Source organism: Lepisosteus oculatus, chromosome 23 (genome assembly GCF_040954835.1).
Source record: "Lepisosteus oculatus isolate fLepOcu1 chromosome 23, fLepOcu1.hap2, whole genome shotgun sequence".
Taxonomy (NCBI): domain Eukaryota; kingdom Metazoa; phylum Chordata; class Actinopteri; order Semionotiformes; family Lepisosteidae; genus Lepisosteus; species Lepisosteus oculatus.
The window spans coordinates 8,405,842-8,419,673 of record NC_090718.1 but is presented as its reverse complement, the minus strand read 5'-3'; the positions used below and the strand labels follow the sequence as shown (position 1 = coordinate 8,419,673).

The 13,832-nt window shown below is 44.5% G+C and overlaps 1 protein-coding gene across 6 annotated transcripts in view; it reads right to left on the bottom strand.

The window, feature by feature from the left end:
- arhgap32b (Rho GTPase activating protein 32b) overlaps window positions 1-13,832 on the bottom strand; it is a 160,081-nt gene that overhangs the window by 7,113 nt on the left and 139,136 nt on the right. For all 6 annotated transcript variants that reach the window (XM_015337657.2, XM_015337659.2, XM_015337660.2 and 3 more), the window contains 10 exons: window positions 9,947-10,049; window positions 8,211-8,355; window positions 7,327-7,409; window positions 6,525-6,632; window positions 5,956-6,101; window positions 5,075-5,276; window positions 4,090-4,235; window positions 3,861-3,935; window positions 2,537-3,355; window positions 67-665 (listed from right to left, as the gene is read on the bottom strand). In XM_015337657.2, the coding sequence (XP_015193143.2) occupies window positions 67-665; window positions 2,537-3,355; window positions 3,861-3,935; window positions 4,090-4,235; window positions 5,075-5,276; window positions 5,956-6,101; window positions 6,525-6,632; window positions 7,327-7,409; window positions 8,211-8,355; window positions 9,947-10,049 (2,426 nt within the window). The remainder of the gene's footprint in view (window positions 1-66; window positions 666-2,536; window positions 3,356-3,860; window positions 3,936-4,089; window positions 4,236-5,074; window positions 5,277-5,955; window positions 6,102-6,524; window positions 6,633-7,326; window positions 7,410-8,210; window positions 8,356-9,946; window positions 10,050-13,832) is intronic.

The window sequence follows — 13,832 nt, the reverse complement described above, 5'->3', positions numbered from 1 at the left end:
CCTCTGATTTAGCCGCGCTCGTGTTAACGGACAAATCTCCATATTACAAGTGCTGTCCTCCATTACCTGCGGTGACAGCGTGGGAACTTCCTTGACGGCAGAGCCCGTGGTGGGGGCTGGGCTGCTGGTCCCCGGCACTTGGCCCATCGCAGGCTGCGGTCTCTCGGGGCTCCTGTGCGAGGGTGCCGCGGTGGCAGGGGGGCCGGGGGGCGCGGCAGGCTGGCTGGGCGTCGTCGAGACGGCGGCTGTGACACCGTCACGGCCTTGGCTGGCAGGGGACACGCTAGGCAGGTCGGCGCCGTGGGCAGTGCCAGAGCTCACGCCGGGGGCCGCGGCCTGGCTCTCCGTGGGCGTGCCGGCGAGGGCGGAAGAGGAGGCCGGCGCTGGAGGCGCGGCCCTCTCCGGCGGGTCGGCGGCAGCGTGGGACTGAAGGGGCGGCGGGGGAGGCCACTCGATGATGTCCAGTGGTTCCGGCACCCTGGGAGGGGAGGTGGGTGTCGGGGGCTCAGAGGGCCTCCTCTGGGACTGTATGGAGGCCTGCTGCGCGGACTCGGCCAGGGCCAGGGCAAGCATGCGGGCAGCGTTCTTCGGAGGGGGAGGGGGGGGGAGGAGGGTGACCGCGCTGACGGGGGCAGGGCCCTGCGGAGAGTCCAGAGCTACGGCTCCTGGAGGAGGACAAAACAGAGGGGGCTGAAGGTCAGGAGAGTGAAGGAAAGGCAAGCTGGTCTTCCAGAAAGGAGAGGCGACGGGGAAAAAAAAAATGAGCGCTTGGGTCTCGGTCTCGTTCATTTCCTAAAGAAGGGGTTCTGAAATCCCACCAGCCTGCCTAAGAAGAAATACCAGAAAAGGCCAAACATACGGTAAAGGGTGAAAAACAACATGAACTGTGGATATTTTAAAACAGGAAGAAATATAATGAACTGCAGTTTTTAAACAGTATGTAAAAAAGCTTAAAATCACAGCCTTTACTTGTGTAAGAGTATAAAAAAACAAGAGGACAAGCAGAAACTAATTCCATACCAAAAAGTCTAAAACAAAAATGGCTGAAGAGCTTTATTTGGGTTATTTCTTTTTACTTTTCAGTGTGGAGTTAACCTCTTGTGGTTCCTTTGCTGTTCTCAGGCTGGCACAGTTCCTCGCTCTGAAATCTAAAAGTTTGCAGGCACGGGGCACTAGGGAGGACTGCAGTACAGTCTGTGAAAGGACACGCGTTGTAAATAAGATTTGATTTGAAAAGATCCAAAGAGTTGAAAAATTCCAACACCCGTGTTAAAATACATCCATGTTTCATTATTGAATATTATTGAAATTTTGGAAGAGCATTTCAGATAACAGTGAAGTGAGTTTGGTTCTAACTGAGGAAATCCTGAGAGGCTGCAACTGAATCTACCTTTGACTCATCACACAGCTCGACTGACGAATGATTAAAGATGAACCGAATGATTTAGCAGAGTAATTTCCAAATTGTAACCAGCTGGCTGAGCTCATTCTTTCACCCTGGACTCCTGTGGGAATAATGCATGCTTTTAACCACCCACCTCCAGACAAGAAAGGACATGAAATTCGAATTTGCCATTAAATCTGCAAGAAATGGGCTATAATAAAAATAGGCGAACAAGACTAATTTATTTTATTAATTTCCTGAGCTTAGAAAGCAAGCACTGCTGTTCCAAAATGCCTTTGACTACATGTTCCCTGCCCGTAATTCTTACCACAGCTTCATTGTTGTCAATTACACTGCACTCTTTTCATGAATATTAATCTTATTTCTTTGTCTGTTCTGTCGACATCACTTTCCTGGTGACACGAGCATGAATCACAAAAATGCACCATTTCCAATGTAACTGAATTTTTCTTCAATGTATTTTTTGCTTTCTTAAGTTACAAGCTGCGTGAAATTCAGAAAAGAAAGTATTTTCCACCACGCATGATCAATATCAGCCCTGATTTTGGACTTCTGCAGGTCCTGTGGCTTTGAGGAAATTTATGTCTTTTAAGACGTTCAATACACTGGGTCTGAACTTTAAAAAAGCTCCTCAAACATTTTAGTTATGAGACAACTGCCTGCTTTCAGTAGAATTTAAATGCCTTGTGTCATAGTGTGCTTGCTTGTGATTGCATGAAGCTCTTTCCAGAATTATTTACTGCATCTGTGTTTGGAGAAAATTGTTTAAATAGCTGTAATATAAATACTTTTAATCTAAATGATCAACATAAAAAAGTACTGTGTTGAAGACCACTTTAAAACCCGAGTAAAAAGTTAAAAATTCAGAAAACTGAAACAGTCCGTAATTTTGATGCACTTGCTAACTGTTTCCATCAAGCTGGACATGGAGTCTTCACTCTGCACCACGAAGTGAAATATTTAGAAAACACTCAGAATAGTTTTTCGCAGGTCGAGTTGACGGAGTCGCCATCACTCTCTTCGTTCAACAACTCACCGCCAGAGGGCGGCATAGTCCACCAGTACTCCACACTCCCAATTCATTTCATAGCTCTATGCCCCCCCCAGAAAACCAGAAAACCCCCCACTGACCTGGCTGGGCGTGACTGCAGGCGGCCGGCTTGGCCTGCTCGGGTCGGTCTGTGATGGCCGAGCTCCGGGCCTCTGAGGCACAAGGGGCGGAGAGCTTGCTGGGGACGTCCGGCTGGCAGCCCCCCGCGGGACGCGGCTCGCCGCTCTTCAGCGGCATGGGGGGCGGGGAGGAGCGGCCCAGACCCTGCGAGATGGGGGGCGGGGAGGGGGGGAGCCCCCCGATGATTTCGGAGACCCGGCTGGGCACCGAGATGGCCACGGGCTCAGAAATCGTCAGCGGCGGGGGCGGCTTGGCGCACCTGCGACCGATTTTGGGGGAGAGGGCGTGGGCCACCTTTTCGGCAAAGGTGGAGGGAGGGGAGGAGGAGGAGGTGGGGGGGTATTTCTTGCCCCCCGCCCTGTCCTCCAGCGCTGGGCTGAGGTCCGGCGAGAGGAACGGGCTTGTGAATTTCTCTGGGGAAGGCGACATGGGCTCTGATCCACTGGCGCTGCCAGGGCTCCTCCCCAGTCCCGCCACGTCCCCCGCCTCCGGTGAGGGGAGGACAGGCTGCGGGGGGCTGCACTGGAAGGACATGGGGTCAAAGTCCAGGGTGGCCATGCCGATGTCCGGGGGGCTCAGGTCCACGTCCTCGGTGGAGCGCGGTGGAGAGATGAGAGCCGGGACCCGGACGGGCCCCTCGTCCCCGTCGCTGTCCTCCTGGGGGACATTGTCGTAGGAGTTGCAGTGGTGCCGGCTATCCAGCAGGTCTCCGTTGAAGGATGTGGAGAGAGCGTCACTGCTGGACCTCGGCCTGCGGGGCCTGTAGACCTTCGCCTCTCCTGGGTGGGGGGGACAGAAGCGTTTTGCCCTTTACAAGAGGGACAAGCCCAACCAAAACCCTATGTTCACTGAGTAAACACAAATAATAAATGAAAAAAAAATCTCATTTGTATTCTGTTACTGTTCACGTTTGACGCCGCTAGTTACTAATCTACATTTACATCAAGTCTTTCAGAGTGAATCATTCCCATCCTCATCTTGAAAAAAGATAATTTCATAGGTCTATTTTTACAAAGACACCAATGTCTACCATGCTATGAAATCACAATTATTAAGTGTCTTGAAATGCCCCAGTGTACCTCCCAGCCCTGCTGTTCTGCCGACTTCATTGAGAAATTCAGATACATGAAGATCGCGGCTCCCCAAAACAAGACACAACAGATGAGCAGACAGAGCAGAAAACACGTCTCATGTCTGGCTTCCAGGCCAGGCTGGGATGTGCGTGCTGTGTCAGCAGAGCAAGCATCCAAAGATGAAACAATAACTGCGAAACCGGTCGTTTACCTTCCACATTGTGCAGAGAGGTGAGCGACTCCTCGCTCTTGGCGGATCTCAGCGTACCCGTATCTCCTCTGCCGCCTGAATTGTGACGGAAACAAAACGAGGATGTTCAAAAGACATTTTTACAGTCAAAGGAAGAAAAAAACTGACCGAAAACCGAAACAAGAACCAAGCCAGTAAGTGTGTTCTACGCCACGTTCTTCGTTAAGAACCACGAGAGAAGGAACTGTACCGGCAAGAGCCATGGCCTTGATCTCATTGGGCTCGCTGGGGTTGCGGTGGAGCTTGCGTTTGGCCATGGAGGAGGACTTGCCCAGGTTGAAGAAGGATCGCCAGCTGCCCACTGGAGATTTCTTTGCCTTGGCGGGAGGCCTCTTCCTGTGGTAGGAAGAGTTGGTAGAGAAGATTAGCAGCACTCGATTGGGGAAAAAAAGGCAACTTTCACAGACCAAGGGTGGCTTAAGAAATAAAAGATGCTGTATGTACATTTTGGTGTGTGCCTATTTGCACACATACATCTTAGATAGATAAATAATGACAGTGGTATATTACACAGTGGAAATGATACATAATTCTCAGAAAATAGTATTTTATGCTTTTTTGCTCAATTACCCCAAGACACTTTCTCAGAAGCTGTTCCCCTACAACTGGAATTCTCAATCCTTCCCAGTTGTGCATCTATGCAACTCCAAATAACTATGTGTTTTGTAACAAGGAAATCTGAAAGGCAGTCATTTGTTCTACCTTTCTATTTTACAATTTCAAACTCAAACAGCTCAGAAATGACTTTCAATTCATGTAAGGCTTCCATATAATAAACACAGTGTGTTTTTTTGTTTTGTTTTAGGCTTCCCAGAAACTACCATAAAAGACAGAATACCAACATGCCAGCTGTTGCACAGTATGTTATGGCATTCTAAATTTTCTCAAAAAAAGACCGTTAGTGGTTGAGCATTTACTGCAGAAAAGTGCCCTCCTAATCAGTAATAAAAATTACAAGTCACCCTGGGATGATCAAGGAAATCTTACTAAATGAGATGATAATCTTGCACACTAATAAGCTTATTCATAAACCTAAATTAAAGGCACTTCATGTTTGTTTAGCTTGCTTTCACGAACTGCTATGAGAGCATTATAATTCTCGTTTGTTTCTCTCCTCTTTATAAAACACAGCAGAAGTCTGCAGGTGGAGGTTCAGGCTTGTCCCAGGAGGTTACCTCTCAGTGGGGAATTCTATGACAGTGTGGAATTTGCCCTGCAGAGCTGCTGGCCCTTCTCCCACTTCAATGTACTTGCTGTCGGCTGTGACAGGGGAGTTGATCTGGGCCTGGGTGCGAGCCTGGGCTTCCTCCAGTGTCAGCAGCTTAGTGGAGGGAGAGGAGACCAGCAGGGATTTGGGCCGAGACAGGGAGCTGTGGCCTGGACACCAGGAATGAGGACAACGGAGAACAAAAAAGGAAAGGGAGAGAAGGATTGTTTAACTTCAGGCACAGTTTTTTTTCCTCCCTCCAAAGTAACCACAAGCTAGCAACAAAGGCTACTCAAATGCTTCAACAAATGTTTTTCTTTTCACGACTAATCTTCTTGACAGTACAAGAGGAAAATGCAGTCTGATCAAACTGCAAACCTGGGCACTGGAGACAAGGTGGGGAAGGGGTTTATTTTGCTAGACTGGCATACGCCGTATTTCCATGGTGCAGATTCAGAATGAAAATGCTGCGTATGCTTGCAAAAGAAACAGGGAAGCAGCTGAAACCCAGAATTTACAGTCTCTCCCTCTGGCCAGACCTTTTTCTGCCTCTGCCATCATGAAATGTTTTGTTAAAAGGTGTGTTTTGCATTAACAAAACAATACGAAGATGTTTTAATGCGTTTTAAATTCTCAACAGTTTTAAGCCCAGATGTAAAACTCAGCATCACTGTTCCTAAGTAACTGACAGTTCTCGTGTTCTGATAAGTGGGAGAAGCGTCCAAGTGTGTGGGCAGCAAAGGAACAGGCAAAACTGAACGCTGAAGAGGAAAAAGGAGAAACACTCCAGGTGTTGACCTTCCTTCAGGTGTCGCCTCTTCAGCGTGGGACTAGTCAAGGTTAACTCACCTGCTCCTTCTCGGATGAGCGAGCTCAGCTTGGGGCTGAAAAGCACGTCCACGTGGTTCAGAATGAATTCCACCACAACCGACTGGATCCGCACCTCCATGAAGGCGGCAGTGCCGCTGAAGCACGCCGACTCGATCTGCTTGGACCTGAACAACAGAGAAACACACACCCATACCGACATGGGTCAGTAACGGGGCAGTGGTCAATGAAAACTCCATAGCGCAAGTATGCAAAGCACTCCACTGGAATTCTTTTACAGCCCTACCAGCAGCATTAATGACACTCCACATAGTGCAACACTCCCATGTTTAAAACTATTCAAGGTACGAAATGACACTTCTGTCCACATAATCTTGTCTTCCTCTCATTTAAAAAGTAACTCATAAACCTCATCAACAAAAACAAAACCAGACAATTAACTGAATGGTTCCGGGGAAAGACAGTAGGTTCTGCATCTGTTTCACCAAGGGCAATCTTCCAGCAAGCCAACCAAGGCAGCAATAATGACGAGAAGAGAAGAAATTAATTGCTCTCACAGGGCCCCAGGCGCAAAGCACAGCCCGTGATACCTGAGTAGGTTGGGAGCCCAGACAATGGCCAGATTCTTGCTGTGCATGTTGGTGACGTAGCTGAAGGCAGCCAAATGGGACAAATGTCTCATCAGAAACTCCAAAGTCCTAGAAGGAAAAAAAAAGCATGGTATAATTTTAAGAATATACTCAAAAGTCATCATCATAATGGCTTCAGAAAACCCAATTCAATACCTATTTTGTTCTGGAATTACTTAATTTTTCAGATTTTTCTCCCCCCTTCCCTCTGGTCAGCGTTATAGGAGCATAAAGGATTGAACTTCCAGACTCAGAGACCAGTTTCTTCCCACAAGCTGTCAGATTACTGGACTCTACCCCTGCCACTGGCTCACATGTTTTGATGTTTTGTTTTTAAGTTGTATGTTAAGTATGTTATTTAACTTGTTGTTGCTGCCGCTGCTGTTCTGTGTTTATGTTTTTGGTATTTCCTTAACTTCTTTTTCCTTTAGCATTCATGCAAATAAGCATTTAACTGCACTTGTGCATATGACAATAAACTGAACTGTGCTTACACCAGCTGAGGGCACTTCGGCACCATGTTAGAATAGAAAATACTTTTATTTCACAGCCTGGAAGCGATTCATTCATGTCCATGTACTGTACCTTTCTAATCTGCTGATTTGCCACTAAACTTATTTATTAAAAAAGTAATTATGCGTGTATCACACTGGGGCCTGCTAAATCCTGTCAGAAATCTGTCAAAGCCTAGGAATGTAGGAGGTTTAGTTCTCGTGCAGTCTCCCCTGTTACCCAGCAGAGGGCAGGCACTGCTGGCTCTGACCTGTAATGGGGAGGAGGGAGCTGCTGGATGACATCATGGATTTTAATCAGTCGTTCCTCATCTGTGGCGGCTGACACGGCCTCCTGTGGGGGGACAACACGAGAGAAGGTTCAGAAACAAAGGTTAGCCCCCTTTGCATTCAGAGGAAATGCTCAGTGCACCTACTCCTCAGGCTCGTGGCACAAATTCATTTCAGGCAGGGATACCGGAGGGACCGCATTCAGACCGCGCTACCGAGCCAAAAGCAGAAAACCTCAGTGCAGTTTCTATGGCGACCAGTAAACAACAGCATGGACCTCAGCCCATTCCCTAACAGCCTTCTTCCCCGAATGTGGTAAAATCTCATCGAGTACGTCCTCAAAGCAGCACTGCTGGGACTTAAACTCATTGCCTGTGGCCCTATGGCTTCAAAACCAAAAGAAGGATACAATCAAAAGCTTTCTGGAGAGTTAGATTTCAAAAATAACTTCAGTGAGGAGACCCAATTCCTGAACCAAAATGATAGATGGCATTGCAATGACAAAATGACTAGCGGGGAGGACATTTAAAATTTAGAAGAGAAGGCATTTATTTACACAAAAGAGCTGTGGGAGTTTGGAACAAGCTACCCAGGCAACCAATATCAACACTTCTTCACTTTCTTTTTTCATCAACACCTGTTTTTTTTTGCAAATAAAGCCGACTTCAGAGTGAAATGAAACGCTTTAAGCTCCCTGCAAAGTGTTCTGCGGCAAAGAACTCTTTCCGCAAAGAGTCACCAGATGCCCGAGTACTTCTAACTGAATTACACAAAGCATTCCTGACACTGTTAAGAAGTTTCGCCATCAGAGGTCTTTTGGAATCGGCGGTCATTCGGTCGAAAACATTCAAGAGTGAAGGCTTACGGAGAATTTCTCGTAGAGCTGGTAGGTGAGCAGGGGGTTGGGCAGCTCTCGGAAATACAGCTTGCACAGGGAGCCCACGCAGTGGATATCCTGGATGTACACATCCTTCGTCAGGTCTGGGATCTGCTCCGAGTCAAACTCGTGCCTGTTCAGCGAAGGGAATAGATCCCCCAAGTTCAATCTCTTACACCAGATTCATGCCCTTTAAGCTCCTGGTATTAAAAATGGCATCGAAAAAGGGGTCGTTGCACATGTGACATGTACTCCTGCATAGCAAGCAATAACTGTTATGTGTGTACGGTACATACTATGTATATACAGTGAGATGCATGAAATACACATGAATTCTACAGACTTATTCAGTCATTAGTGCGTTTTAAGTAATCTCCATGTCCCAATTAATGCTGAAGTATGCAATGCCACCTGCTTTTTAGATAGGTTTTACAAATCACCCAAACTATAAACTTTTCAATTTTTCATTTCAGGCAACATACAAGTGCATGGATATTTCCTACTGAACGAATCTTTTGTCAGCACGGGCAAAATTAGCTAAAAGGACAAAAAAAAAACATTGGGGGTAAAGCAGGTTATTGAAATCATTAAATCCATAACAAAAAAAGCATACATTCAATGGAGAAAAAAAGAAGTACAGGTACCACCTTTCCCGGTGTCTGTAAAAGCTATAATTAAACCTGGAATGTCATCTCTGAGTAGAGATGACAGTTTTATTTTTCTAGATAGGAAAACAAAATGTTGGAATTCCACTGATAGGAACAGCAGGGATTTCTGAACAAGTCTCAACTAGTCTAAAATGTCTAGGTAGTGGAGACATTGATGCTGCATTCCACCAAACAGATGGTGCAGAATACAAACATACACCTCTTCACAGCACAAAAGTGAGTTTATGACTACAGTACATCTAAAAATTTATCTCAGTATGGATCTTAAGAAGAAAAAAAGACATGCCTCTAAACACTGTCTCCCAGGTACTTTGCAGATTTATGCATAAACAGAAGTAACATTTGGTGTATAAATGGCATGACCCAGGCAAGTTTTCTACAATGGTTTAGCAGACATACAGTACATGTAGGCAAACAGGTTAAAAAAGGCAATGTAAGTGGATACTATAAACTGTATGTCACAGGACCCACTACATATTTTCTTAAAATGTATTTTTAAAGTTTTATACCTTCACCACACCACTTTGTCCTGCCCTGCTTCTGGGGTTACGTTTTTTGTCCTGCCTGGAAGAAACTACCTTTTTTTTGCTTTGTGTCATTTCCTGGTATTCTGCCGTTCACTGCTGGACCAATAAGAGGAATTCCCTCCCGTTTTAAAATCTAAACCCCACCCAGGGTAAGGTCTGAACGCAGGCCAATCTCCTCAAGAGCTGGGCAGAATTCTCGGGGTAAAGACATGATGGGTGTTGCAACAGCCCAAGACTTATGTCTCCATCTTTCAAGGACCACAGCTTAAAACCCCTGCATCACAGCAGTGGGAACCCTCTGCATACAGATCCCAGAAGCAACAATAATATGACATTTCATCTGGTCACTGAAATGTTCCTCCCCTGTAACCAAAAATTAGGAACACATGATGGATTCTGGAATGAGCATCACATATCAGGAACGCAATACATACATAAAATTACAAGATGAAAATCCTTTCAGTGCACTGCTCGTCTTGCACGGCAAATTTCTATTACAGTGTTTACCCTTCCCCCCTCTGTCTCCTACCGTAATTTCTGAATGTTGGAAGCAATTCCAGAGAGCCGATACATTCCATCCACCACCCCATGCTTCTCGATGAACTCTGTGCAACTCTTGAGGACCTGAGGGACTGGAGGGCACAGAAAGGACACTTAGAAGAGCAGCCAGAGTACCTGATGCTGCAAGATTGGAATAACCTACAATGCAGAACTTGAGGAGTACATGAGCAACATTACCCATTAACAGCAAAGAATACAGTGGAAGCTACTTCAACAAAATAACTGCCAAAATAAATCCCCCATATATTAAATTCATCACCTTCTAAACAGTAGGTTGTGACTTATTACTAATTCATCAATGTAAGCCATACCTACAGAGCATATATCTGAAATGTATTACTGTACATACAGTACAGTATAAAAGGTAATTAAGTACAGAGAAAGTCTTTATCATGCAATTGGCTTGATCTGTTAACTTGTGTAAACTTTAACCTTCAAAGCATATTTAAAATTTGAACACCTTGTTCATTAGAAAAAATAAAAAGGTCTTCTGCATTCTTGGTATTTGTAATTGTTTAATCCAGTCACAACCAGATGAAAGCTGTCCCACAATGAATGCTGACTTCTCTAATCTTTTATGAAGGTATTTTTCCATTCCAGAAATAAATAAAAATAGGCTAAAGGGAAATGTGTATCTACTGAATCTGTATTGGTGTACTTTGCGGAAAACAATCTCCAGAGGAGCTCTGGAACACCGTTTCTGCTTCAGCAGATCTCATGCTGGAACAAACCAGCAGATTCCAGCGACGGCAAGAGATTACAACAGTCTTCAAAACAGGTCCTATTCCATCAAGATTCCATCAACCATTCAAATATTTTCAATACAAATACATTTCATCCCTTTTAGCTTTTTTTAAAACATTTTAGATTTCAGAACTGTTAAGGAAATTACAGCACTGTTTTTTACAGGTTGTTGCCTATCACTGACCTTACTCCTAATAATACTCCGCTGTGCAGCCATCTAAACATTTGATTTCCAATGCTACACAAAAAAAAAGTATTAAAACAAACTCCAAATACACAATTAAAAAAATTGACATAATCGTTATCCAAATGAATTGTCATATGGTCTGAACTCAACTGTCTGGTCTAGTTTGTGTTCTAACCAAATTGTATGGACATGTCAAGAAAATGTAATTGCTCTAGTTCACATTTCAGATTCTATTTAAATTCGCTTCATATAAACATAAAGCCAATATCTGAACTCCTGACTTTCATATTTTTAATCTGCAAATTCCCTGTAATGTTAAATCTACATCTACAAGCTTCCTTCAAGAGAGACAGCTTCGGAGGGTCAGGTACTATGAATGCAACTCTGCTCTGAACTGAATGCTCTCTCCTCGAGTACATATGTCAGAGATAAGAACCTCCATACAGAAGCAGAGTCAACCCTCCCAGTAACTAGACCATCACACACGCAAAACGGTTCCACCAAATACCAAACATACCAGGAAAGGCAGCTTAGGCTGGGGCCCCTTTATATTTTGAAACAAAGAAATCCAACATGTCACGGAAGAATGGAGATAAGAAATTGGGAATCCTCAGGCTAGCTTGGTTTATATAAACTCTTCTCACTCGCCACTAAAAATCCTGATCTGCACCCGGCATTTCGTTTGCCGGTTTGGTTCAACAAGGGTTCTGAGAAGTTTCCACAATTTAAGATCTCAGGCCTTTTCCCACAACAAATCAGAATTGCAGCTCAGAACTGATATCTCGATATTCCGATGTTCTATATATTAAATCTAAACATTAAGATTTTGAATCATTGACACACAGCACACACACGCAGAGGAAAATCAAACTTTTAGAAACAGGCAACTTTAAAACATCCAGCTAAAGGAAATACGAAAATCTGTTCACTATGTGAGTTCACAAGTTACATGATACTGGACGGACTTATGGCATCATACCTGTACCACAATGTGTCACCAAGCGCAGGAGGCCCCACCCCTAACATACACATCACGTGCCTGCCAGGAAGAAAAGCGCTCTCACGACTGACTCTCAATAGCCTGTACCCGCTGACATCCAGGAAGGAGGTACACCGGAACAACACAGTCCATTGCACTAGCTTGAGGAAACCATTCAAAGCAGCTGGGAATGGTAAATGTATATGCCTAAGCAGAATGGATGATTATGATTAATGCAGTACTACAAAAATTGTACACAATGGTAAAAATAAAATGCTGCTACAACACTGGCAGATGCTTAATGTACTATTCATTGTCTAACTGAAGTCAGCAAGAGAACTTTCACGTGAAAGGCATGACTCTATAAGGTTGTATGTGGACCTTCATCAGAGCCCTGTTTATTAGCTTTAAAGCCCACTAAGTTACATTGCAGTAAGTATTGCAGGTATGCTTGATCGACCTTCATTGAGCTACAGTATTTGTAGGTCACAGACTGCTGCAATTACAACACTAAGTATAAGCACTGACCCACTGGAAATACTGTGCTCCACTGGCTGAAAAATGAGATGTCCGGGATCTTCCTACAACCAGTTCCTGCAATAACTTCTCCAGAGCTAAAGAACAGGATTGACCTGTGTTTCAACAACTCACCACTGTCTGGCTGTGAAAAGCTGCTCTGGCCAAGCCTTATCTATTTGCTGCAGAATACCCTGCTCTTATCACCCACAGCAGTTTTTCTTAACCTTTCCTGCAGCCTGAACCCTCTGGTTCCCATAATCTGCTCTCACACCCTAATCAAAAAATCACTGAAGTATAGTACATCATATCTTTTAAACTAAGATATATCATGAATAAATATGTCTCTTTCATTCTATGGTTATTTCAATTTAGCAGTAAAATTAAGCATTCTTAAAAAAACACTTTTTTTTTTAGAATTGTATATTTTAAATTCCCAGTAAATAAAGATCACGTGAATAATTCTAAAATTATTTTCCCAGAAAGGGCATCTTGTACCCCCAGGGGTGTGTGCACTCCAGGTTAAGAACCACTGCTCTAGAGAATACCTACTGTTGCATCAGTTGCATCCTGTGTAAGACCCATAGAATGATCTCAGTACCTGCTTCAGTTCCCAGAGTTAAAGCCCACAATTTCTGTGTTGCACCATAATATGAAGGATGATCATAATCAAGTATTTTTATATTTATATGTGATTATATGCAATTGAACTGACTGAAAGGTGTTATGGTGTTATGTGTTCACTCAGGGTCCCTTTATGTATCACTAGGGCCTACGTGAAGCTCTGATAACATTCAGTGGCGGAAACGTGCAGAAATTCAGAAAATCTGAAGGGGGGGTGAATACTTTTTCCACAAACTATACAAGTGATGTGGCATCTGTGTGGTTTATTGGCTCCGTGTCCAGTGACGACATCTTCCTTGCATCTCATAAAAACTGCCATGTTCAAAAACAAACCAAATAAAGGGGCCAGAACATTTTAAATCCCTAGATTTCTCTCAACATACGTAACTATTAATTACTGCTCATATGGGAAACTAAATAACTTACAACATTCCTGTGCTTTGGCACTACAAAACCACAGGGCAGCAAATCCCACAAGTGAACAATTTGATGTTCTGTAAGAGCCCAGCCTTGATGGGATACTGACACAAACACATTATGTTGTGGAAACTCCAAGCTGGCAGTGTATAAAAGTTATTTAGAAAAGACAGGGAGAAGGGGGAGGTCAGGGCGTAGCTCAGAGGGAATTAGAAGACACTCAGAGTGGTTAAAATGGAGGGCTGTCTCTGCTCAAGGATCCATGGAAGGGAAATCTTCAAATACAGCTTTCCAATGTGTGCTAATCATCCCACCTAACCTTTAAACCTTTTAAGCTCATTTGTCGCCATGGTGACGCTGGAGGGCTCTTAGGGAACTCTACCAGCT